The following is a 26,275-nucleotide window of genomic DNA, read 5'->3' as shown; positions in this document are numbered from 1 at the left end:
GGGCGGGGCTTAGTCACGTGATATTTATGTATTATATTATATTATATTACATATATTTATATATTTAAGGAAGCCCTTAACCCAACTGCACGGAAATCATTCCGTTTCAGAAATATAATGTGGCCAGCTGTGTGTTTTCTGGCTTTTACGGGTGCCGTCCTTATTCTAGAAGGCTGCAAGAATATTACGGTATGTGATCAGCTGCCGTGGTCAGAATGGACAACATGCAGTCAGTCATGTGGCGGAGGGTCGCAGACCAGGAAGCGAGAGATATGTGGTTTACCTGAATGGGGCGAAGAGGAAGTAGAGGAACGCTGTTGGAAACCATTGCGAATAGAACACAGATTTTGCAATACGGAGTGTCTAAATGACGGAATGTTTGCTGATGATATGTGCAAATGCAAACCAGGAAAGATTGGTGTATGTTGTAAAAATGGTAAGCATAAAACAGTCAAACAAACACATGAAAATAATCTTAAAATTTTCACATAGGAAAACAACTTGCACATGTACAATTATGGTAGACTTTTGTTAGTTTACAATACTTATTTATTACTTAATTTGATTTGTTAAGGTATTCCCACCCTCCTGTGATGTCATAAGAGTTTTCAAATTCAATGATTTAATAAGATATATGCATGACAGGAACATAAATTTTGTTGGAGTCTTTATTCAATAGTTATTGTAAAAAATATTGTTAACCACAAACTATTTCAAAAGTCTAATTCAATATGAATAATCTATTTATATGTTTCAAAATATTGAATCCAAGGACAATAACTCTGTCTTCATTAGATTATTCATCAAGTTCATTATGGGATAGATTTCCTTTATTTTTCGCAAACATTTTGTATATTTTTTCTAAAACTGATCATACGTAGACAAAGCTCTTTCGTACCGAATCAGTTGAGAGACATTGACCTCATAAGCAGGTGATATGAAATATTGCTACATAAATATGGGAAGTTGACGGTAAAATTTTATATCAATACAAAAATGAGATACATGAACTAATTATTACATTTTTCAGATAGATAAAACATAATCGTTATATTTCGTACAGAAGTTTGGTTTTAGACTTTATAAGTCCTCTCATTATGACAAAACTACATGTATGTAAGCGTTTAGATGGAATAGTTAGGGTTTTCATACACACGTTAACAGCAGGAAATATGCTATTATATTCCAGAAAATGTATTCCTTATTATTCAACGGTCTCGCAAATTCTATGGTCGCTATAACAATCTAGTTTGCCAATACAACCTATCATTGGGTCAAATGCTGTCTGACGTGTTTCATACCGATTGTTAGGTCGTTCTTGGCTCATCAATTTTGACTAAGAATAACTATGTTTACCTGGACAAGATATAGGGCTTACGGCGGTCGACACTGGATGCTTACTCCTCCTAGGCATCTGATTTCACCTATAAACGTATCCCTGGTATATCCAGGGGTACATGTTTTCCCAAATCTCCATTTTGTGTTGCTTATAGGAGTTAAGTTAAATTGAGATTGATCACTGTTCGTTATCTTCATCTTTCATTTCGATAAGTATTGTAAAAATATTCAAATGTAAAAAGCTGAATCATCTTCATTGAGCTTGATCTGAGTCAAATGATTCCTTGTATGCTGTACAAAGGATCCGGGCATGTTGTACATCATATCTAGCTGCCCTTGTCTTAGCGGTTGATCCGTCAACATATTATTTGATCATAAAGTTTTCATATTTTACGTTTGCATTGGTTCTAAGAAAACTTTTAATATTGTTAAAGATTACCATCGTACATAACAAACATTTTGTGATATACTGGAGAGAGAATTTTTGTATTCGTATTACTAAATACATATACATGTATTTTTATTAAAGACCTACATGTAACTTCGTTGGGGAGCCTTACGACATCGAAGGAAAAGGTGTCTTCATTCCTCGGGGGAAGTGGAAATCGATTAAAGAGGGATAACCAAATTGACGAGGAATGTCGAGAATCAAACTCTTGTGATTACGAGGAAGTGAGAGAATGGATGCATTACAGTCATGACCACAGAAGTGTGGTACGTCGGGTTTTGCCCTCTTCAAAGAAGAGGGGTATATTGGTTTGCACCTGTCGGTTGGTCGGTCGGTCGGTCGGTCGACCACATGTTGTCCACTCAATATCTTGAGAACAATTCACTTGATGATAATGATATTTCATATTTGGATTGGTTATGAGTAGAATAGGACCCATATTGTTTTTCAGGTCAAAAGGTCAAAGGTCAAGGGTCAATCTACTCTGGACATAGGAATACAATGTCCGCTCAATATCTTGATAACCCTTTGCTTAAAAGACATTAAACTTGGCACACTGGTACATCCTTAGATTTAGATGACCCCTATTGATTTTGAGGTCATATGGTCAAAAGTCAAGGGTCAAACTGGCATAGGAATATACTGACCATTCAATATCTAGAGAACCCGTTGATTGACAGACATCAAACTTGGTACACCAGTACATCTTTAGAAGAAAATGGCCCCTATTGATTTTGAGGTCACATGGTCAAAGGTGAAACTGGACATAGGGATATAATATCCGTTCAATATTCTAATAACCCTTTGCTTGACAGACATCAAACTTGGTACACTGGTACATCGTAAGGAGAAAATGACCCCTATTGATTTTGAGGTCACATGGTCAAAGGCCAAGGGTCAAACTGGACATAGAAATATACTGTCTGTTCAATATCTTGAGAAGCCTTTGCTTGACAGACATCAAACTTGGTACATCCTCAGGAGAAGATAATCCCTATTTATTTTGAGGTCACATGTTTAAAGGTCAAGGGTTAACCTGGACATTGGAATATACTATCCACTCAATATCTTGAGAAGCCTTTACTTGACAGACATCAAACTTAGTACACTGGTGGATATGCAGGAGAAGATGACTCCTATTGATTTTGAGGTCACATGGTCAAAGGTCAAGGGTCAAACTGGACATATAATATATTGTCCACTCAATATCTTGATAACCCTTTTGCTTGACAGACATCAAACTTAGCACACTGGTATATCTTCAGGAGAAGATGACCTATATTGATTTTGTGGTCAAAAGTCAATAGTTGAACTGGACATAGTAATATATTGTCTCCTATATTTTACGAATTATTTACTTGATTGACACCAAACTTGGTACACTGGTACAGCATAAGGAGTAGACAATCCCAACCATTAACGGTAGTTACGACTAATTACCCAAAAGAGATGGAAGGACCCATAACGATTTAGAGACTCAAATACTAATATTTATCAATATTGATTCATTATAGTACATAAATTATGCTAATAACAAGTCTTTATAAATATACAAATGTGTTATTATGTCTATTTTTATCTAAATCACATTATCACGATTGATAATAATTATGTCAATGTGGGTAGTTAGTGGCACCGATGAAAATGCCTGATATTAAAATGAAAGTACAGACGGTTTAAAATTTTCAGTCACTTGGAGCTATTACGGACTTCATTTTATGAACTGGGGTAAGAAATTCAATTTAGAAATTATATTTTATGCTGCACATTCTATTTGATAGCTTGTTGCAATGCTCAAACACTCTGTGTAGTCGTATAGTGTCAGGGCCCAGCTAAAAGTGAACCAAAAAATAATAGCCATTTTTTCCAAGTTCATTTCTGCATATCTTGGGAAGTATACGGAATTTCGGGATGAACTTTGGTAGTAATGTAGATTGATTATGTATGAATAAATTAAAATACAAAGTAGAATTTTATATCAATTAATTTATTGTTTTTACATCGGCTAACTTGGGTACCCTATATTTAGAGTTCTATACCTTTACTCTTTATATAGTAAATTCGACCCCAAGCGTCGCAATTGCCTGTGGAACAAACACGGACCCCTGGAGACGCAAGCGGTGGTATCAAGTGTGTAGGAAGAGTAGACATTCCCTGTTCATAATACAAATTGTAAATGCGCGCGGAATCAATAGATCTGTAATGTCCTATAGGTCAAATGTTTGAAAGTAAATTCTGCATTGTAAATTGTCTGCTTTAAATTAAGTGTGCATAGAGTGTAAGTCTGGGTGCATATTTATGCGTTGGAATGCATTCCAGTCATGATTTGTCCTGAGGTAGAATTTTCCCAACGTGGACACATTGTATATGTAGTGATCTATACATGTATATATAGGATGTAATATGCACAATTTTAGGATTAATTCAGCAATTCTACAGGATTTCATAAAAACTTGACATTTTAAAGAAATATGGCGGACAAAATTGCCTGTAGCTGCTATAGGCATGCATGAAAACAAGCTATAAAGTATTTATAAAACCAAGTCAGCTATAATTCAGACTTTTATTGACCTTAACAGTGTCAGTGGATGAAAGACAGGCGATGCGGTGAAAAAAAAATGTGGACCAGGATACCGCTGTTATACGACCAACAGGGATTGTTCCAGGTATAGCCATTACCACGTGCGGTGTTCAGGTAAGAACAAACGAGTTATGTGAAACAATGTGTATCAATCGAATCTGTATAAAAATGAAATACCAATCATTACATTTTTAAAGATATAAATGAATGTGACAGTAACCCATGCATGCACGGAGGAACATGCCACAATTTAGTGAATAGGTTTACGTGTTCTTGTCCGGATGGGTATAGTGGAAGACAATGTGAATATGGTAAATTAAATTGCAGAAATTGATATGTTTATGAGCATGTAATGTAAGATTGTAATTCTAATTTGCATATTAGTTTTATAGTTCATGATGAAAAGTGAAGGTAACGAACAGTGCTCAATATCATAGTTACTATAGGGAATACAAAATTAAATGTTTGGCAAACACGGAACCTTGCTTTCACCTTAGGTGGGATCAGGTAGCTGCGAGTTAGCATCCCCTGTCGAGCGGTCAAACCCGCCGTGAGCTTTATATCTTGATTAGATAAACGAAGTAATTCGTAGTCAGAATCCGTGTGTAATAGACAACCTAAAAATTGATATGAAACACGTCATACAGCATTGGCAAACTAGATCGTTATACATTTTACGACTATTGAATTTGTGAAATTCTAACTTTAAATGAGACTGTTGAAACGCCTATAATATCAACTTGTGTGTCAGTTAAAAGCTGACCATCAGAACAAGCTATTGCGTATTGAATCAGTTGAGAGACAAAATCACCACAAGCAGGTGATAATTGAATATTGCTACATAAATATGGGAAGTTGACGATAAAATATTCTATTATTCATATTGCATTACAAAACTGATATACATATTTTACATTGTTATAGATATAAACGGATGTAGCAGTAACCCATGCATGCACGGAGGAAGATGCCACAATTTAGTGAATAGATTTACGTGTTCTTGTCCGGATGGGTATAATGGAGCACGATGTCAATACGGTAAATATTCGCTATGAATCTAATTGCACAAATTGGCTTTTGATATTTTTATGGGCATATTGTGTAATATTGGTATTTGTAATTGTAATTTTTATGATATCTTATACTTCATGATAATAGGTACATGTATATACGGCGTGACCGTTGGACCAAATGCAAGCAAAGCATGAAATGGCCATTAGCGTGTCCCAAATCATAATAACAATTCAGTTAAGTACTGTGAATGAGAAAAAGAAGTATCCATTCACTTGAAAACACTTAGCATTTTATTTCTGAATTGCCCTTGCGCAAAGAGCCAGTAGCATCCAAATATTAACGGGGATTATAAAACAAACCAACGTAAAGAGTACGGTCAGGCGTCGTATTTAGCTTCCATACTTTTTTCTTTAAAACCAAACAATTACAATCAACAGCAATACTTAAAAGAAGCTAAAATAAACAAAATTAACCAAGTAACTCTAAATTGGTGAAAAAAAGTAAGCGGATATAAAATCGTATAATTTCATATAAAGCAACCCATGAACTCGTTCACCTACGTAGTCGTATTGATGTTTTCTATATAAGAATTTTCTAAAACCTGTTACATTAATTGATATTAATTTTATATTGTTTAACGTCCCACTCGAGAATCTTTCACTCACATGAAGACGACACCATTTCTTATGTTCGACGCTTACACATGTACGGTCTTTGAGCAGGGAGGGATCTTTGTCATACCACACCTGCTGTGACACGGGACCTCGGTTTTTGCGATCTCATTCAAAGGACCGCCCCATTTATGATTTAGTCGTCTCTTACGACAAGCAAGGGGTCCTGAGGACCTATTCTAACCCGGATCCTTACGGGACTGTTACATGAATAATTATACCATTCATTTGAATACACTGAGTGTTTAGATTACAATTAAAATTACACGTCAGACTTTTGTATTTATGGCAGATAAATTTAAAACTCGAATAAATGTTGATGAAACTAATAAACAAAAACAAAATGGCGGCGCTCATATCGATCACAAAATGTTCAGTGAACTTATGTACAGATTACCTCTTCTTTTGCCGATTTTATTTTTTATTACTTTTCACATGCGTGTCACCTTTAGAGACTTATCTTGTCGATGGTCCATCCGACCTTCGTTCGTTGTTTTTTACATTGCATTACAAAAATGAGATAATATGTTCATGTATATACGATGTGACCGTTGGACCTAGCGAAACATTAAATAATCATTGTCGTGTCCCAAGTGATAATTATCAATATAATATTTCAGTTAAGTACGGTAAATCAGCGGTAGAAATAACCATTCACTTGAAAATATACATTATTTATGAAATCCCCTTGTGTTAAACGCTCAATGACATCCAAATATTAAAGGGAGAATATATAAGGATACCTACATGATCCGCCTACGTATTTGATGCCAGCGACGTAAACAGTGCATTGAGATGTCACATTTAGCTTAGATGTGTGTTTTGTTTTCAATTGTAAACAACAAATTGAATACATTCCGTTTTTAATTTAAACCGCAGGTGAAAATAAACACATATAACCAACAAATTCAAATTAGTAAAAAGGTAAGCGTATATGAATCGCATGTTTTTTTTTATTTTGAAAATACTTGAAATCTTTCATTCATGAAGTCGTATTACTTTTTTCTGTTTAGTGATTTGCTAAAAACTGTTAAATAGTTATAATACCATTCATTTTGAATAAATGCTGTGTTTAAATTACGAATCGCACTCTAGAATCTTGTATATTTGACATTCAAATTTAGAGACCCCAAAATAATACTGTACGGTTTCTTCACGGATCACTGGATATGGGCGGAGCTTATCTATGGCCATATGGTAGTTATCTACCTGGTCAAAAGATCGGGGTGTTGTGTATACTTTTGATATACACAAGAAGTGTCTGAGGGTCGTCTGTAGAGTTTCTGTGGCCATATTGTTTGTATAATGAGCTGAAACATTCTACACCTCCCCTCAGTTGTGGACAGGTCAATGCTATCAAAACTCTGGTATACTGGGCTTCCTCAATATCTAAATAATGCCAATAAGTATAGACTGTTATTGTAATCAAAACGAATGCTAGACAACTCGCCCCCAAGACAACTCGCCCTCTCTAAGGACAAGTCGCCCCTTTTCTTGAGACAACTCGCCCCCAATATTATATATAAATATATTATCACATTTTATTTTCATTTTGTGTGTGTGTGTAATTGTACAAAAAGTTACACTTTTAACCCTATAAAGATACGTCTTTTTATTTCATACTTTAACACGAATGGTAAACTCTAATAGAAATTATACACAGATTTAATTATTGCATTTTTAAAAAATGATATTTTTCATAATTCATTTGGCAAGGAAAATTATATTTGCTGATCTTCAAGTAATTGATTAAATGTCTCCAATACTGAGAACAACTCGCCCCATCATCGGGACAACTCGCCCCTAAGACAACTCGCCCTCAAGACAACTCGCCCCCTCTTCGGGACAACTCGCCCCCTCTCTTGAGATATCTCGCCCCGTCATATCATACATATCATATATGTTTACAATTATTATTTTTGGTCAAAATCCAAGAGGTGTTTTAGCAAAAATTAATGAATTTCTTATAGATAGTATATACATCAAAGACAATAAGACGTGTTCACTTAAACACCGAACTTCGTGTCTTTTTATGCAAGGCGAAAGATTTTAGTGAAAATCCAGTGTTTGGGTTCAGTAAATTCATCATCACGTTTATTTACATGTAAAATATATAATTTCAGCGGAAACAAGTTAGCGTTTGGTATAGGGAGAGTATTAGCTTGGTCTACAGCTGACGTAGTATAATTATCAATAAGCTGCGTCTGTTGTTAAATCTAATTGTTTGATTTCCCCCAAGCTGTAATACATTTACTTCAAACGTTATGAGATACTCATCATCAGAGTTCTTTGCACTTTGAAATCGCCGCGTAAAAACAATCACTCGCGTAAAAAGAATCAGTAAAGCAAAGTCGTTATAAAATTTCTAAAATGGGAATTTTATTATTTTTGAACGGGAATTAGTTGAGAAACGCATTAAAAGATAATTACATGTATCAGAATATTCATGCTTCACCTTTACACTTATGTATACTATATCGATAAAAAAAAAAAAAACAACAAAAAAAACCCCACTAACCCTCCCAACCCCCAACCCCAAAATTTTCTCAGTATTGGAGACGTTAAATCAATTACCTGAAGATCAGCAAATATAATTTTCCTTGCCAATTGATTTATGAAAAATATAACTTTTTCTGAAATGCAATAATCAAACCTGTGTATGCAAGGTGAAGATAACGAACAGATTAGAATTTACCATTCGTGTTAAAGTATGAAATAAAAAGACGTATCTCTATAGGGTTAAAAGTGTAAATAACACACACACACAAAATAAAAATAAAATGTGATCATATATTTATATATAATATTGGGGGCGAGTTGTCTCAAGAGAAGGGGGCGACTTGTCCTGAGAGAGGGCGAGTTGTCCTAAGACGGGGCGAGTTGTCTTGAGGGCGAGTTGTCTTGGGGGCGACTTGTCCTGAGAGAGGGCGATTTGTCCTAAGATGAGGCGAGTTGTCTTGAGGGCGAGTTGTCTTGGGGGCGACTTGTCCTGAGAGAGGGCGATTTGTCCTAAGACGGGGCGAGTTGTCTTGAGGGCGAGTTGTCTTGGGGGCGAGTTGTCCAGCATTCCATGTAATTATCTTTTAATGCGTTTCTCAACTAATTCCCGTTGAAAAATCATAAAATTCCCATGTTATGAATTTTATAACGGCTTTGCTTTAATGATTCTTTTTACGCGGCGATTTGAAAGTGAAAAGTACTCTGATGATGAGTACCTTAACGTTTGAAGCAAATTGATAACAGCTTGTTGGAAATCAAACAATTAGATTTAACAACAGACGCAGATTATAGATAATTATAGTACGTCAGCCGTAGACCAAGCTCATCTCCCTTGTATATTTACATGTACATAAAACCGTAAGTGATGATGAATTTGAACCCAAACACTTGATTTTCACTAAAACATTTCGTCTTGCAGAACAAAGTTCGGTGTTTATGTGAACATGTCTTTTTTGTCTGTGATGTATTGTCTTCTCCATCGTCAACTTCCCATATTTGTGTAGCGATATTCCATTATCACCCGCATATGGTGTTTATATATCTCAACTGATTCGATGTGCAAGAGCTTGTTCTGGGTATAGTCAGTTTTTGGATCGGGGTAAGCTACTGACAAACAAGTTGATGGTACAGAGATTTCAACAGTCTCGATTGAAGTGAGCATTTCGCAAATTCTATGGTCGTTATAACGATCTAGTTCGTCAATACAACCTCGCATTGGGTCAAATGCTGTCTGACGTGTTTCATACCGATTGTTAAGCCGTTCTTGGCACACTGATTTTGACTGCGGATAACTCCGTTTACCTGATCATGATATAGGGCTCACGGCGGGTGTGACCGGTCAACAGGGGATGCTTACTCCTCCTAGGCACCTGATCCCACCTCTGGTGTGTCCAGGGGTCCGTGTTTGCCCAACTATCTATTTTGTATTGCTTGTAGGAGTTATGAGATTGATCACTGTTCGTTATCGTCACCTTGCATATACTATTTATAAGAAATTTATGAAATTTTGCTAATACACCTCTTGGATTTAGACCAAAATAAAAAAATTGTAAACATGTATGATATGAAGGGGAGAGTTATCTTAAGAGAGGGGGCGAGTTGTACCAAAGAGGGACGAGTTGTCTTGAGGGCGAGTTTTCTTAGGGGCGAGTTGTCTCGAAGATGGGGCGAGTTGTCTTGAGGGCGAGTTGTCTTGGGGGTGAGTTGTCCTGATATACATACTGTTAACTTTAGAGCCTTGCTTTGCGGACAGGCCTTCGGCCCGTCCAAGCTTAGCTCGATATTACATGTTTTATAGATATAAATGAATGTAGTAGTAATCCATCCATGCACGGAGGAAGATGCCACAATTTAGTAAATAGGTTTGCGTGTTCTTGTCGGGATGAATACAGTAAATATACGTGATTGATGAATTGCAGAAATACACGTATCCTTTTTTATATTTGTATGAGCATATAATCTAACATTAATAGTTTGATATTTGTATTTCTAATTTGTATTTTATTTTTTATAGTTCATGATATTATTTAGATTACAAAATGAGATATTAATTACTACATTGTTATAGATATAAACGAATGTGACAGTAACCCATGCATGCACGGAGGAAGATGCCACAATTTAGTGAATAGATTTACGTGTTCTTGTCCGGATGGGTATAATGGAGCACAATGCGAATACAGTAAATATTAGTGATCAATTTCATCTCAGAAATATCCTTTCTGATATCTGCATGAACATATAATCTAGCATCAATGTTCGTAATTCTAATTTGCATTTTATCTTTTATAGTTAATGAGATTTTTTACATCACCTTACAAAAATGAGATAATTATTACATATTTTGTTTTTAGATATAAACGAATGTGACAGTAACCCATGTATGCACGGAGGAACATGTCACAATTTAGTGAATAGGTTCATATGTTCTTGTCCGGATGAGTATTATGGGATACGATGCGAATACGGTAAATATGCACGATCAGTTTAATGACACAAATTGTCATTTAATATTTTTATGGACATATAATGTAATATTGATATTTTTAACTCTAATTGTGTATTATTTTGTTTTTATAATCCATTGTATTATTTACCGTACATTAAAATGGTTCGTCAGTTTCTGTAAGAAACGTTTGAGATGTCACAAAAATTCTCGATGACAAGATGCTTACAAGTGACCTTCTAATTTGAAAAACAAATATCGAATAAATATCCACATCGTTTAAATTACAGAATGCTTAAATCAATTTATATAGTAGAAACGTATGGTGATTACTGCCGATTGTAACATTGTGTTTACATTGCTTTTACACCTATAATGCAAACTATACATTTCCCCCCATATATAAACCATAAAATCGTCTGTTAACAGTTGACTATAGTCAGCTACGTTTTCCTAAGTACAATACCATTTTTAATAGCTTCGTTAAAAAGGATGTGAATTACTCGACCCTAAGTATCGCGGATGGTGTTAAAACAAACAAACTGTGCAGGCTTTAAGGCCGTTCTTTACTCACGGACATCTAACAGACAAACTGTGTGTAGAGCCATGCTAATCAAATATGCTTTTACCAAAATTGTGAAAATAGTGGCTCCTCGATCAAGGTTCTGATGCAGGAGTGAGCTTTATCTTGAAATAGTGAAAATGCATAAGTTTTGATAAAAAATCCTCTTGCACATCAAATGTGAAGATAACGAACAGTAATCAATCTCATAACTCCTACAAGCAATACAAAATAGATAGTTGGGCAAATACGGACCCCTGGACACACCAGAGGTGGGATCAGGTGCCTAGGAGGAGTAAACATCCCCTGTTGACCGGTCACACCCGCCGTGAGCCCTATATCCTGAGCAGGTAAATGGAGTTATCCGCAGTCAACATCAGTGTGCCAAGAACAGCTTAGCAATCGGTATGAAACACATCAGACAGCGTTGGACCCAATGATAGGTTGTATTGGCAAACTAAATCGTTATAACGACCTTAGAATTTGCGAAATGCTTACTTCAATCGAGACTGTTGAAAACCCTGTACCATCAACTTAGCTTACCTCGATTAAAAAACTGACTATACACAGAACAGGCTCTTGCATATCGAATCAGTTGAGATATATAAACACCATATGCAAGTGATAATGGAATATTGCTACATAAATATGGGAAGTTGACGGCGAAGAAGCTGGAATCATCCCGTTTGTCATACAGTTGAGTTGTCAGTTTGCCGTTAATGTATATATGTAAGTATTTGATATGAAGGTAATTCATAGTGATAAGATGTCTTTCCCAAAATTTGATATTCACATCTCCTCGTTCAGGGACTATGAAGCAAGGATGGGGTGGGGTGCGTCATGAATGATTTAGTTGAAATGCATTATTTATTTCAAAATTCTCTTCTTCACTTCTGAACATCCATGTGAGGGGAAATAAGAAAGAAGAGAACATGTTCCACCAATCTTAAGAAGTTCTTTGTCCTGGATTTTCGGTGGTAGGGTTGACTTTATAAATCATGATGGTAAAATATCTATTTCTTTGATAATCATATCCTGACTCCTGGATATCAAACAACAATGCGTCAGCATATACTTAATGCGTTTACGAAAATTGTGAAACTCATTAAAATGTGTTATATCTTCTTTTTTTTAGAATCTCGTTGACTCTTCGACATCTGAAACTCAAAATGAGAATCGAAGTAAAGATATGAGGAGATAATCCTTTCAAAATTGTGAAATCAATGGCCTCTAAGTCAGAAATCCTCATTTTAGGGTGGCACCATATGATACATCTAATAAAAACGTTATTATTATTAAAAAAAGGGGGGGGGGCAAATTGGTTTGCACCTGTCGGTCGGTCGGTATGTAGACCAAACAACATTTTGTCGCTTAATAATATTTAACAAGTGTTTGCTTGACAAATATAAAATTCGGTACTCCAAACTTAATTAAATTACCAAACTAAACTGAGTATAAGGAAGTGACAATGAAAGAATCCAAAATTGTAAAATGCATACCTTTGGATCTTAGGCTGAAGTTAAACTTTATAATAGCTCATATAGTCAGAATGTATTATAACTTTACATTCTTCCTGTTGACCCCTGGACACCAAACAATTGAGTACATAGTAACAAAGAAGAGAGAAGCCACTATGTAAGTTATGAAACACCTGACTCCTCCCCTTCGACATTATCAAAAATTACTTTGTCAAACACTAATCTGATTCTAAGCAAAATATTCTGAAATTGATATTAGAATAATGCTGGAGTTCCTCATTGACAATATCTTCGTAGTGTTTGATGATCAGTTATTCCAACAGTCTGTTGGAAATCCCATTGGCACGAATTGTGCTCCTTTATTAGCTGGCATGTTTTTATATTCATATGAGGCAGCACTTTTCAAAAACCGTGGCCGACTTGACATTGAAATATATCTGACTATCTGACGTGTTTCATGCCACTTGTCTTGTCGTTCTTTACACGTTAATTTTGACTACGGATTACTCCGTTTATAGCATTTATTATATTGATAATTGTAAGTAATCTTCAACGTTTCATTTGATGTTCTTATTTCGAGAAAAGGGTGGCTTATGACCAGTTGATGTTTAATAATTGATCTCAAAATTCAAAGACTATTCCATTTTCCGAGTTTCAAAGGTGCATTTATTGCAGCATCAACATGCAACTTTCCCCATCCACATGCGAGGCTTTTATGAGTGTTACTCTTTGACTATCAAGGATGGATTCTTGTCATCATTCAGATAATTTAGATGATATGCTCCTTATGTACAAACATTTTCCTAATTATGAAATATGTGGGTCAATATTAGAATTGTAACATTTAATGCTAAAATGGGGTCTGATAAAGTTGAATTATAGAGGACTATAATTATCTTTTATGGAATCAACTAAATGATAGAACACCGCTTTATTTCCTCATGTGAAAGTACTAACTTATGCATTTACAGCTACATAAAATATTTCCCAAAACTAGGAGAATAAATTGTCACTGACAAATGTAATATACTATAGCAAATTTGCATATTTAAACTTACAATTCCTGGGACAATCACCAATATTGGCCACATCACCACCGAAATAAAATTTTTCGTCGAGAGGGACAATAAATTCGCTATCTCCCGAATTACCCATTTTTGTACGGATATAATTTACAACAATAACTAAGCCTCCATTCCACCATCATTCCAATTATTTATTCTGACGTCTGTTAATAACATTATTTCAAATACCTTACGATACATAGAGCGTTCCGCCTACCAAATCGAGAAAACACCTCGGATGATGTAACGCATCATCATGTTGCAACTATTGGGACATAAGAAACATGGCGTTATCCGCAGTTTAAACATACTGGTACCTAAGTTGTTAAAAATACATAAAGGAAAGGTTAATGGGTACTTCATGTCCTCGTATTAATTTGACAGTTGCTTCTAAGATCTGCGATTGATGTCGTTCCTTAATAGCAAAATCTACACAGTTTTAAAAAGTATAATCTTTGGTTTACACAATAGGCTCCAAACTCCGTGTAAAAAAATTGAAATAGCAATTTTTCGAATAAAACGTTTTATTCCACCAAACATTATATACTTAAAAACATGTTTTGTTGTTTCTGTCATATTTGAAACGTGTAGTTGGTAGCACACCAGAGGCGATTATCATTCTCACCATGAGAAGTATCGTATACTGGGACTCTATATCTGAGTTTTTTTCTAGACTTGACGAAAGAGACCTAGCGATGTTTTGTGTGTGATCGGGAGATTCTGTGGAATCGTTTAAATTCGCGGAGGTCAATTTTCGTGGATTGTGATGATTTTACAGTTTCGTTAGGATGTAATATTCGTGGATTGTGATGATTTTACTGTTTCGTTGGGATGTAATTTTCGTGGATTGTGATGATTTTACAGTTTCGTTGAGATGTAATTCCGTGGATATGGTTTCCGTATATTGAAACATGAAATCAATTTTGTATTTCTGTCTGCTTTGAAATTCGTTAAATAGGGATACCCAAGGAATCCACAACATTTGAGGCTCATGAAATTCAATCAATCCACATTAATATATTTTCAGGGAATTATTTGTTTTTTGCATTGTTATTATACTGATAAATTAATCAAGCTACAATATATATCAATCTTATGTCGGATAAAGAAGATGCATTTTCTCTTTGTATGATAATTTACATGATAGCAGTGCGTTTTATTGGACGGAATAAATATAAAGTATTTTATTCATTTCAGAAAAATGTACAGAATCACGTAAGTGTTTTCTTTTCATTAATGAAATATTATTATAGTGGTTTCTTGTTATTACGAATGAACATCACATAATTCAAAACTTGTTTTACTGAGTATCAACGGTTTGGGAAACTTAGTTTATTGGATGTAGTTTACTTGTAATTTATCCCTAAAGATAGTTTATTGTGTGTTTATTTCTTTTACGTCCTCTCAAGAATATGTCATCGTTAGTTGTAGGTGAAATACCATATATTTAGATCAATGCGTAGTGCTCAGGGTCGTAGCAGTGAGGATTCGTAATCGTGTTATGGCCTGCTGCGACACGAAATCCTCGTTAATGTCAAATCCGATAGATCCGTGATTTTCACTTTTAGATATCGGGCGTTTGTCGAAGGATCAATCATAACCCATGTTTACACCTTAGGTTTGACGTTGCGTGGCACAAGCAGGACTCAAACTTACAACTTCCCGGTTATGAAGTGAGCTCTCTACCACTGTGCTACCGTGACCGGCTTAAGATCGCTTTATATCACTTGACAAATTGATAGACATTGTATGAAGAAATTGTCTTATCAACATGACATTTATTCCACAAGTACGTCACTACTTAGTATGTGAAATAAAATACCCTGTTCAAGAGATTAAAGGTAAACAGTGAACTCGGAATAAGGCACCACAGAGTCTCTGGATATGCAATGTACTATTGAAGATGAACGTTAACAGCACACTTCGCGTAATTATTCCAGTGTATGACAAAATATTCTCTATCGTCAACCTCCCATGTCTATGTAGCTATGTATCATTATCACAGGCGGATGGTGTTTACGTCTCTCAGCTAATTCGATCTATCTTTAAATTGAGACAGGCTATGGACAAATACGTTGATGTTATAAGGGTTTCAACTGTGTCGTTTAAAGTTAGCATTTCACAAATTCTACAGCCATTATGTTTTATCATTCCTCTACTGATTTTTCACGTACATATAACTATATGTTTAGATGAGAGGTGAAGATAACGAACGATGATCAATCTCATAACTCCTATAAGAAATACAAATAAGAGCGTTGGGCAAACATGGAAAATGTATAAGAAAATGAACATTTGTTAATTATATTTTCAATCTGTATCGGTATAATGAAACAGTTAAATAAAAATGGAAAAATCAAATATTTCTGTCTAGTGATCAGTCATCAAAACATTACTTTGTTCAACGCTACTCTGATTCCACGAACAGGTACTCTGAAGTTGAACAAAAATATGCTGGAGCTCCTCATTGACAATATCTTCGTCCTCTTTGATGATCATGTCCTCCAACAATCTGTTGGAATCCCAATGGGCACGAATTGTGCTCCTTTGTTAGATGACCTGTTTTTATATTTCTATGAAGCAGAAATAATTTAAAAACTTCTACCTGAGTAAAAAAAAAAACCTTTTACGGTGGCCTTCAACTCGACATTTAGATATATCGACGACGTATTATCTATCAACAATGATAATTCATATGTCGATTCGAAATATCTCGGTGAACTCGAAATAAAAGAAACCACAGAGTCGTCCACTTCTACTTGATACTTAGATATATCATTGAAAGTAGATATTAACGACAAACTAAAGACTCAACTTTATGACAAACGGGATGATTTCAGCTTCTGCACCGTCAACTTCCCATATTTATGTAGCAATGTCCCATTATCACCTGCACATGGTGTTTATATCTCTGAAATGATTCGATACGCAAGAGCTTGTTCTGTTTATGGTCACTTTTTAAAATCAAAACAGGCTACTGACAAACAAGTTGATGGTTCATGGGTTTCAATAGTCTCGTTTAAAGTCGGCATTTCGCACATTCTATGGTCGTTATAACGATCTATTTTGCCAATACAATCCATAATTTGGTCACATGCTGTCTGACGTGTTTCATACCAATTGTTAGTCCATTCTTGGCATACTGACTTTGACAACGGATAACTCCATTTACCTGATCAGGATATAGGGCTCACGGCGGGTGTGACTGATCAACATGGGTGCTTACTCCTCCTAGGTACCTGATATCACCTCTGGTATATCCAGGGGTCCGTGTTTGCCCAACTCTATAATGTGAAAACTCAAGGAATTCTATTAAATGATGGACTTGATAAGAGAATGAATTAAAACAGAGTTGTTGCTCTTGGATTCAATATTTTTAATATATCATTGATTATTCATATAGAACTCAAACTTTTGAAGCATTTTATTGTTACAAAGATCTTTTTAATAACTATTAGAAGAAAAACTTCCAAAGATTTTGTTTCTGTAAAACATAAATCTAAATGAATCATTGATTTTGTAATTTCTTAAAAGTCAGAAGAAGATGGAATTACTTTTATTTGTCATTAAGTCTTACATCTATATAATGTTAACTGAACATTAACTGTCAGTTACATGTAAAGTTAACTATTGTACATCTGGTCCAGGAGTCCATGTATTTCCTGCTTTCAATCTTATAATTTCATTATAAAGTTTATGTGTTTGAATGCTATTCATTACAGACCTGAAAGCGTACTACTACACCATATGAACCGTTCCGTTCTGATAAAAATCGTTCCATTCCCACATCAAGCCTTTCCGTTTAAACCGTTCAGCGTTCCGTTCCCAGACCGAAGCGTTTCGTTTTCATTTAAAACCGTTCGTTCCCGCATGGTCAGTTAACATTGACTTCTTGATCAATTGAGATTCGTAACGAGTAGGTCGTGAGTTCGAACCCCGCTTGTACTATAGCTGCATGAAACCTAAAACGTAAGCATAGGTAGTGATTGCTCTTTTCGTAAACGTTCGGGGTTCAGAAATGAAAGTCATTGGTCTTTGAGATATCACCTTAACACAGAGGTCACATGTCGCAGTATGGGTTGACACGTTAAAGAACTCTTACTGTTAAGACCATGAGCGCTAAGGATAAGTTTAAATTAACCTACAACAAAAGATGTTTAAATATGAGTAAATTATTCGTGAATGGACTTAAAACAACTAAACAAGCAAAAGTCTTGAAAATATATATTATTCTGAAACTCTTTCAATAGACGATCAGTACAGAAAACGCAGGTATATATATGTAAATTAGGGCCAGTAAAAGTGAACATACAACGGGCTTAAATTTTTATCTGGGTATACCTTTTTGTTTAATCTTTGACTTTCTTTCTTATTATCCTGTTTTATTCCCCTTTGGGAGAATGAATTGCACACACGGGTGTATTTAACGTAATAGCTGCTATTCGACTGAAAGTAGTCCGAAGAGGATAAATGCCGCCACAGGGAATTTAATACATTAACCTTGAAGTGGTGTGCTTCGTTATACGCAGTGGTTTTGTTTTATTTGCTAAACATATGCAAACTAGTATTCGTAAATAATCCAAAATTATATATATTCAAATGTATATAATGTGTGTGTAATTGGTACATGTAAATTAATTGCATAGCGTATTAATATATCAGATGTGATTACGATAGTGTGTAATTTGAATCTTATAGCCAATGTCATAAACTGCCCAGATGGAGTACAAGAACTTAATTTCACTAAACTGACGGAAAATATAACTTTCTCATCATTTGATCATCTTCCTGGTATATACGGACAAAGTTGTGACGGCGAGAGATTGACGGTCAACTTTCCAGAGACAGAACTCACGTGGAGTCGTGAAATACACACTATTACAATGACGGCTAATGATAACCGAGGACATTCCACCTCGTGTGTTCTTAGTGTCAAAATGAAAGGTAATTTCTGCATTGTATTTGAAATAAGACATAGTTTATGGTCAATGAAATTTGATATCAAGTTACATGATGAATTTAGATCATGTCAATTCCTTACGTTTAAAGAAAAGAATCAAGTTATCTGAATATCGTGTATAAGTGTAGCCTTTATAATTAAAATGTCGATTAAATTTATTTTTGGGGTAGATATCAGTATTAAGTTTTATTTTGATTTAAATGAAAGCTTACCAATATCTTGATAATGACAATGATAAATGTAAAATTGTAATACGAGTTCATTTTCTAGCCATTGCCATATAGAGAAATGTTCTAGTGGTGTATCTGAATAAATCTCAAAACAATTTCATATTTTGACGCTGTCATTATAGATATGATCCCACCATCGTTTTTGGATTGCCCCTCAGTGGACATTGTGCAGGATGGTTGTAATGGGGGTTCTCTTGTCACGTGGTCACCAATACATGTTGAAGATAATTCGGGAAACGTCACAGTCTCAAGTAGCAACAGTAACGGAGAATTTATGAAGTTTGGAAGTCATTTAATTTCCTACAACGCAGCTGATGAATTCGGAAACACTAACCAGTGTAACTTCACTGTCAATGTGAAGAAGTTACGAAGTATCTAGTTATATATCTTGTCCATATGAAGAGTATATACATGTACATACAATGGACAATGTATATTCTGTGTGGAAACTAAAACTACAGCAATAACATTTATTTTACTTACATCATAGAAATGATTTATCTTCATGAAAAACATCGAATAGATAGTATATAATGTATAATTGCCTCAAGAATAAACGTCCCAATTTTCTAATAGATTGGAATTTGAATGGTCTCATTACAGATAGTGTATGTGATATCCCACCTCAAGTATTTCATGGAGTAATCTCCTGTCATGACGGTCACACTTTAAGTTGTGGTATAGACCGATGTGAACCAGGATATCTACAGACAAACACCACAAATCACGTTTGTAGCAACGGCATTTGGAAACCACAGTTCTCGGCAGAATTTGCCTCTTCGAGTTGTATTAGTAAGCATGTTAAAACAAAGTACTTGGTGTTCGATATAGAAATGTAATATGAAATATCATTCGAACGAATTCACGTACATTGATATTGTTGATTATAGAACCTGAACCGATTCACTTGGAAAGAAACTACACATTTAGATTCACCTGTCCCAACCTGAAGTTCAGTCCAACTGCCCTAAGAGACTGCATAAAACAATCAGATCTTTGTCCAACGGGTGATATTTTACTCTGTGACAAGCCTTTTCAGCGGATAGAAGGGAAGTATCTCGCCTCTAAAGATCTCCAGATCTGGACAACACTGGAGGGAATATTGCCGTGCGTTCCCTTACACACTCTCCTTCTGTAAGTAGCTACGAGAAGAAAATACCTGAATGAAATTTTGTTTATTTCTATGTAGGTATGACGGAAATAGAAGTGGTCTTATTAATAGAATGGATCGCCACGGAAATTCAATCGCAGCATATTTCAAAAATGGAAACTTCAAGCAAACATGTCATCAACTCAGGTGTCAATTCGAACACATCAAACCCGATTCTCTTCGAGAGGTTTGCGGAAACGGGACTGTTGAATTTATAATACATGGAAAAAGAATGTGCCATAAGTTCTTAATTTAATGATATAATTTGTTTACATGATTCAAATATACGGCTAAGAATATTTGCTGAGGAATATTCGAAGACACATGGACTAATAGTAATAGTAAAGAAAAAAGACGAAATTTGATTGTTAATAAATCATAGAACATGAGATACTTCATACTGCTTTTATACTTTTTTCATGGTCAGGGAAATGTGGACCTGGTTGGTTCTATGATGGTAGTGATTGTGTTCAGTGCTCGGAAGGATTTTATCAGGATCAGTATGGCCAAAGTGAATGCAAAAAATATCCTGATGGAACCACATCAGTCATGGGAACATTTATTAAGTCAAGATGTAAGTATATTAGTGGGTTAGATGAAATATAATTACAATATATGTTAATTTTATTACTTACAAAAGAAATATAATGAATGCTTGGAATTCTTTAAATTTCATTTTCGCAATTCTTGTTGAACGTTGTCATTTGTATGCGTTATTTTATTCCACAATTTTTCACTCATTTCGACATCAATGACGTGAATAAAATATAACAGACATGGTATTAAACCCGTTCAAGGGCCATATTCTAATAGAAAAACCCGTATTTTTCACTTCTAATATCGGTCGTTTGGCGAAGGAACAGTCATTTTCTAGTATACTAAACTCTTGGGTTCGACTTTTAGCTGTCGGGATCGGTAATCAATAACTAGGACCTACTGGTTGGGAAACTAAGGGCTTAAGGTAGCTCCATTCTCAAGTGACTTATCAATATTAATGGTTAAAAGTGGAAAAACTATTAATTTCCACTCAATGTAGTTTAATTTAATTGATAACCAAAGAAAATGTGTACGTTGCCACCCTTTTATAGATGCCAGACATGCAAAAACAGAAGTATGTGTCAACATCAGAAATCACACCTTTTCAGTAAACAGAATAATGAAAATAGATAAAAACTTGTTGGATTAACAAAACATCAACATTTTTTAATGCTAATTAATAAATATGTAGAGAGTAATCGTGAATATTATGAAAACCAATGTATAATAAACATCCAGTAGAGGAAATTCCAGCATAGGGGTTAGTGCCCTTAACAACATTTTTAAAATCATAAATAATTGATTATCAATGGGAAATATGAATTTTTTCAGTATCAATAGTTTGCCAGATTTTTTATTTTATCCAGTGAATAAAATTCCTCGGACAGATATATTTTTTTCATGTGCAAAGTTTAATTTATCAAGATTTTTGTAAAACTTTATGACATCACATGAGGATTGATCAATATTATGGAGGTATACTACTTCAGCAAAATGGGTGACTTCCTTTTAACCACGAATATATATATATATATATATATATATATATATATATATATATATATCGCCCCCGCCCGGTGAGTGAGTGGACTTACGCATTGGTTTAAAAATCTTGCTAGGCGGTGGGTGCCATACGTCGCTGGTTCGACCCCGGGCTGGGGCGAAAATTTTCAGTACCTAGTTGTGCCTATTTAGTGCTTTATATATTAATTAATTGATTATCAAATGTATCGTTTAGATCCTAGGGGTAAACGTAAGGTTGGGTGTTATAATTGTTTGTTTGTGCTTTATATTAAATATTCTATACAATTGCATCAAGAGATCCACTCTCCTTATAAAATATCTTAAACACTGAATGATTGCATCAGTGTGTATAAGTAGCGCTTTAGGAGCATAACAAAACTTCCTTTCTAGGGAAGTCGTTGTGGGCGAGTGGACTTACGCACTGGTTTGACAATTTTGCTAGGCGGTGGGTGCCGTACGTCGCTGGTTCGACCCCGGGCTGGGGCGAAAATTTTCAGTACCTAGTTGTGATTATTTAGTGCTTTATATATATATATATATATATATATATATATATATAGCAGCAATATTTGTTACGTTAAATTGTTTAACTGGATAGCTCAATAAGTTTGCGTTGCAACTTCTGATCTGTAGATCGTGGGTTTGCGTCCAGATGGGGTTTGAATTATTTTCCAGGTTAGTTTCTGCTCAACCCATGTTTTGACCAAATACATTAAATTTGAAAGTTGGAAATATCAGAATATTCCTATAAATGTATATATAATCCACTTTTCATCCATATCATACTTCTCTGGTGTATTATTCATCCTTAATTACCAAACTGCCGCGACATGTGAATACTCGTACAGTGAACTAAATGCTGTCACATAGTGAATTCTAAACAAAGAGCAACATGTATTTGATATTATGTTTTTAGGCTTTGTGAAGGTCATAGTTGAGAAGCAGACTTCATCCTTTCATACATTAACGATAGTGGGGATATCTATATCGGGGTCACTACTGATTGTTTTCATTGTCTTGATTGTGATGGTCAACAAATGGAGAATGTCTGCCAATAGAACTGCAGAACATACACAAAATTCCGCTTTTGAGGAAATTTTATCCCATGTCTATGACGAAATCAAAGAAGATGGAGTAAGTACCAGTGCATTGTTTTAAAACATTAATTAGGTAAAAAGCTGCATAATATTTTTTTTAGTATTTCATCATCTAATATACATCATACTTCAAGTTTACACCCAGTATTTCCAACAAACAGACTTCTACTATTGCATCCAAACTTTATAATTATATCTAATATATCATCATACTTCAAGTTTACACCCAGTATTTCCAACAAATAGACTTCTACTATTGCATCCAAACTTCATAATTATAAACAAACATTGCAGTACCACCATATTATACAAAATCCCCACCTTCGTGTTCTTTTTATTTCAACTATACTGAAGCTGGGCTTGCTATCACTGGTTAATCCGATATTGATAAAAATGTTAACCTGAACTCACCTATATTAAAAAGTCAAAACTTCAGAGAACCCCCATCTTTCAATTAGTGACGGACCTTTATATGTATTATAAATTCTGTCGAAGATTATGCCAGACGATGAGCTAAGTATGAAGAAGAATTTGACACCTTGCCAGAAAAGATAAATAGTAAATCAGGAATATTGAAATCATTATTGAAGACATTAAAACAAGTGTGTACCATCTATACCTATATTTTAGTAACGCAGAAGTGATATGAAATGTAGATAGATTACATAAGGAATATGTACTGATTCCACATTTAATAATACAACTTGTTCTCTAAGTTTCATTTCCAAAGACGCATATCTTTACCTCATGTTTCGGTTTTAAACACATTTGATATCCCAGTTAATAAAACGAATGGATATGAGTTATTGTACCTCTACTGGATTTCAAAACTACACAATGACCCTTACAAATAGAGATACTTTGAAGGATCCAGTAAATGTTCGATCCCTATCATTGACTCCTCACGATAATATTAACTGCTATGAATAAGAAACCTCAGACGTATTGCGCCACAAGATATGACAGGAGTGGTGTAAATGAAATGTGAATTCTTAACCTTTTAGTAAAGACATCACAAAAGGTTTCCAAAAAGAAAAGCCGGTAAGTGAGAAAGTTTCCCAATTTATTTTCGAAAGGTCGGTGGTCTTTTCCCATGTACATGTACATTGTATCTGGGTTTTCTCTTCCAGCATTATTGAGTGTGGCGGAAAACATCAATCAATCAATCCAAAAACAAAAGCATCAAACCGTACCACTTTTCTACACTTTTTGCGACTATTCTTCATGATCATTTAAAGGCATGGCCTCTTGACATCATAGACCGATTTAATTAAAATTGAAGAAGGAACTATTCATGTCTTTGCTTAGTCATTCTGAAATAGTTTGTTGAATACCACTCTGATTCTACGAATAATGATATAAAACGACGCTGTGATTTCTCATTGACAATGTATACGTAGTCTTCGGTGATCAGGTCTTCCAACAGTCTTATGAAATTTCCATGGACACAGTGTACTTCATTATTAGCTAACCGTTTTGAATTCTTATGAGTCACAATTATTACAAAACTTCTACATGAGAAGAAAAATATTGTTATAGCTTTCAACTCGAAAATTAGATATATCAACGACGTTTCATCTATTAACAATATTCATTTTCATTTATATATTGATTTGATCCCGTGGGGATCCGGGTTAGAATAGGTCCTCAGTACCCCTTGTTTGTCGTAGAAGGCGACTAAATGGGGCGGTCCTTCGAATGAGACCGCAAAAACCGAGGTCCCGTGTCACAGCAGGTGTGACACGTTAAGGATCGTTCTTTGCTCAAATGCCATAAGCGCCGATCATAGGCCTAAATTTTGCAGCCCTTGACCGGCAGTGGTCACCACGTCTCGAGAGGAACGTTAAACAACATTCAATCATTATATTGATTTGATATAACTGAATGAATTTTGAAATAAAATTCACCATATTGCCTTCAATATCTGCTTCATATTTGAATAATTTACTGTCAACAACACAGCTTTATGACAAAAGAACTGACTCCAGTTTTTCTATGGTCGACTCCCTCATATTTATGTAGCAATGTATCTATGAATAATCGATACTCGATTGTTTCTTCTATGCATGATCAAGTTTCAAATCGAAAAATACTACGGAATAGTTGATGTTACTTGTGTATCAACAGTCTTTTTTAAAGTAAGCATTTCGGAAATGCTATGGTCGTTATGATAATGAAAAGTGAAGATAACGAACAGTGATATATCACGTAACTCCTATAAGCAATACAAAATAAATAGTTCAGCAAACATGAACCCCTTAACACACCAGAGGTGGGATCAGGGGCTAGGAGGAGTAAGCATACCCTGTCGACCGATCGAACCCGATAATCTAATTTGTAAATACAAACTATCATTTGATCAAATGGTGTATAACTGTTTCCTACGAATTGTTAGATCGCTCTTAACATGCTGATTTTGACTATGGATTACTCAGTTTACCTGATCAATATATAGGCTCATGGGGGTTGTGAATGGTCAACAGATGATTACTTCTCATCACCACCTGATCCCACATCTGGTGTGTCCAGGGGTCCGTGCGTGTCCTCTCTTAATTTTGTATTCTTATAGAATTTATGAGATTGATCACCGTTTGTTATATTCACTTGTTTATTTAAGGAAAAAGTCTCAACTGAAAATCAACCATGTTCGTTTTATAGGTGTACGAAAGATGCATAATCAAAAACTGGGAAAATCAGATACAGATGGTGGATATGAATCCCTACCGGGAAGACGACGCGCTGAAAACCTCTACACAATAATGAGTTAATGAGGAATTACTGATAGAGTGTTAATTATAATATTTGGTATTTTAACAATATGAGTTGATACACTTTATTCATTTGTTAACACGTGTCTATATATGTTTATTATATTTGTTTATATAAAACGGCTTTAAGATCTTTTGAATAATTTATGTTGACGTGTTTCACACATAAACAAAATTGTATTACAAGTAATTCTCGTATTGGTAAGTTTGTTCAGACCCCATGTGTTCAACCTCAAAATGTTCTGCAAAAAATTGCAAAACATGTGATATACTGATCACTAAAAATTCAATTAGTAGTAATCTAACTGGACGTATATTCTGTACCAAAACGTTTGATAATCTGACTTGTAAATCTTCTAACGTTGTCTACGCCATTGAGTGTAACCTGTGTAGTTTAATTTATGTGGGA

At 34.9% G+C, this 26,275-nt stretch overlaps 1 protein-coding gene across 3 annotated transcripts; it reads left to right on the top strand.

Annotated features, from left to right (window-relative positions):
• Nucleotides 1–75: 75 nt before the first annotated feature.
• LOC125651666 (neurogenic locus notch homolog protein 1-like) lies at nt 76–26,031 on the top strand. Of its 3 annotated transcripts, XM_056167198.1 has the most exons (15): nt 76–436; nt 1,868–2,052; nt 4,366–4,481; nt 5,292–5,405; nt 10,620–10,733; nt 10,906–11,019; nt 15,299–15,316; nt 18,800–19,045; nt 19,414–19,662; nt 19,895–20,083; nt 20,182–20,398; nt 20,481–21,015; nt 22,918–23,135; nt 24,103–24,139; nt 25,757–26,031. In XM_056167198.1, the coding sequence occupies exons 4-12, from the start codon at nt 5,321–5,323 to the stop codon at nt 20,695–20,697; spliced, it is 1,449 nt and encodes a 482-aa protein (XP_056023173.1). In that variant the 5' UTR covers nt 76–436; nt 1,868–2,052; nt 4,366–4,481; nt 5,292–5,320; the 3' UTR covers nt 20,698–21,015; nt 22,918–23,135; nt 24,103–24,139; nt 25,757–26,031. The 3 variants fall into 3 exon arrangements, with proteins under 3 accessions (XP_056023173.1, XP_056023174.1, XP_056023172.1); XM_056167199.1 differs by lacking the exon at nt 24,103–24,139 and having other exon boundaries at nt 18,821–19,045; XM_056167197.1 differs by lacking the exon at nt 24,103–24,139.
• The last annotated feature ends 244 nt before the right edge of the window (nt 26,032–26,275 follow it).

The sequence above is a fragment of the Ostrea edulis genome, chromosome 5, assembly GCF_947568905.1.
Source record: "Ostrea edulis chromosome 5, xbOstEdul1.1, whole genome shotgun sequence".
Lineage (NCBI taxonomy): Eukaryota > Metazoa > Mollusca > Bivalvia > Ostreida > Ostreidae > Ostrea > Ostrea edulis.
Note: the sequence above shows the minus strand (reverse complement) of the source record. Positions and strands in the feature narration are given on the sequence as shown.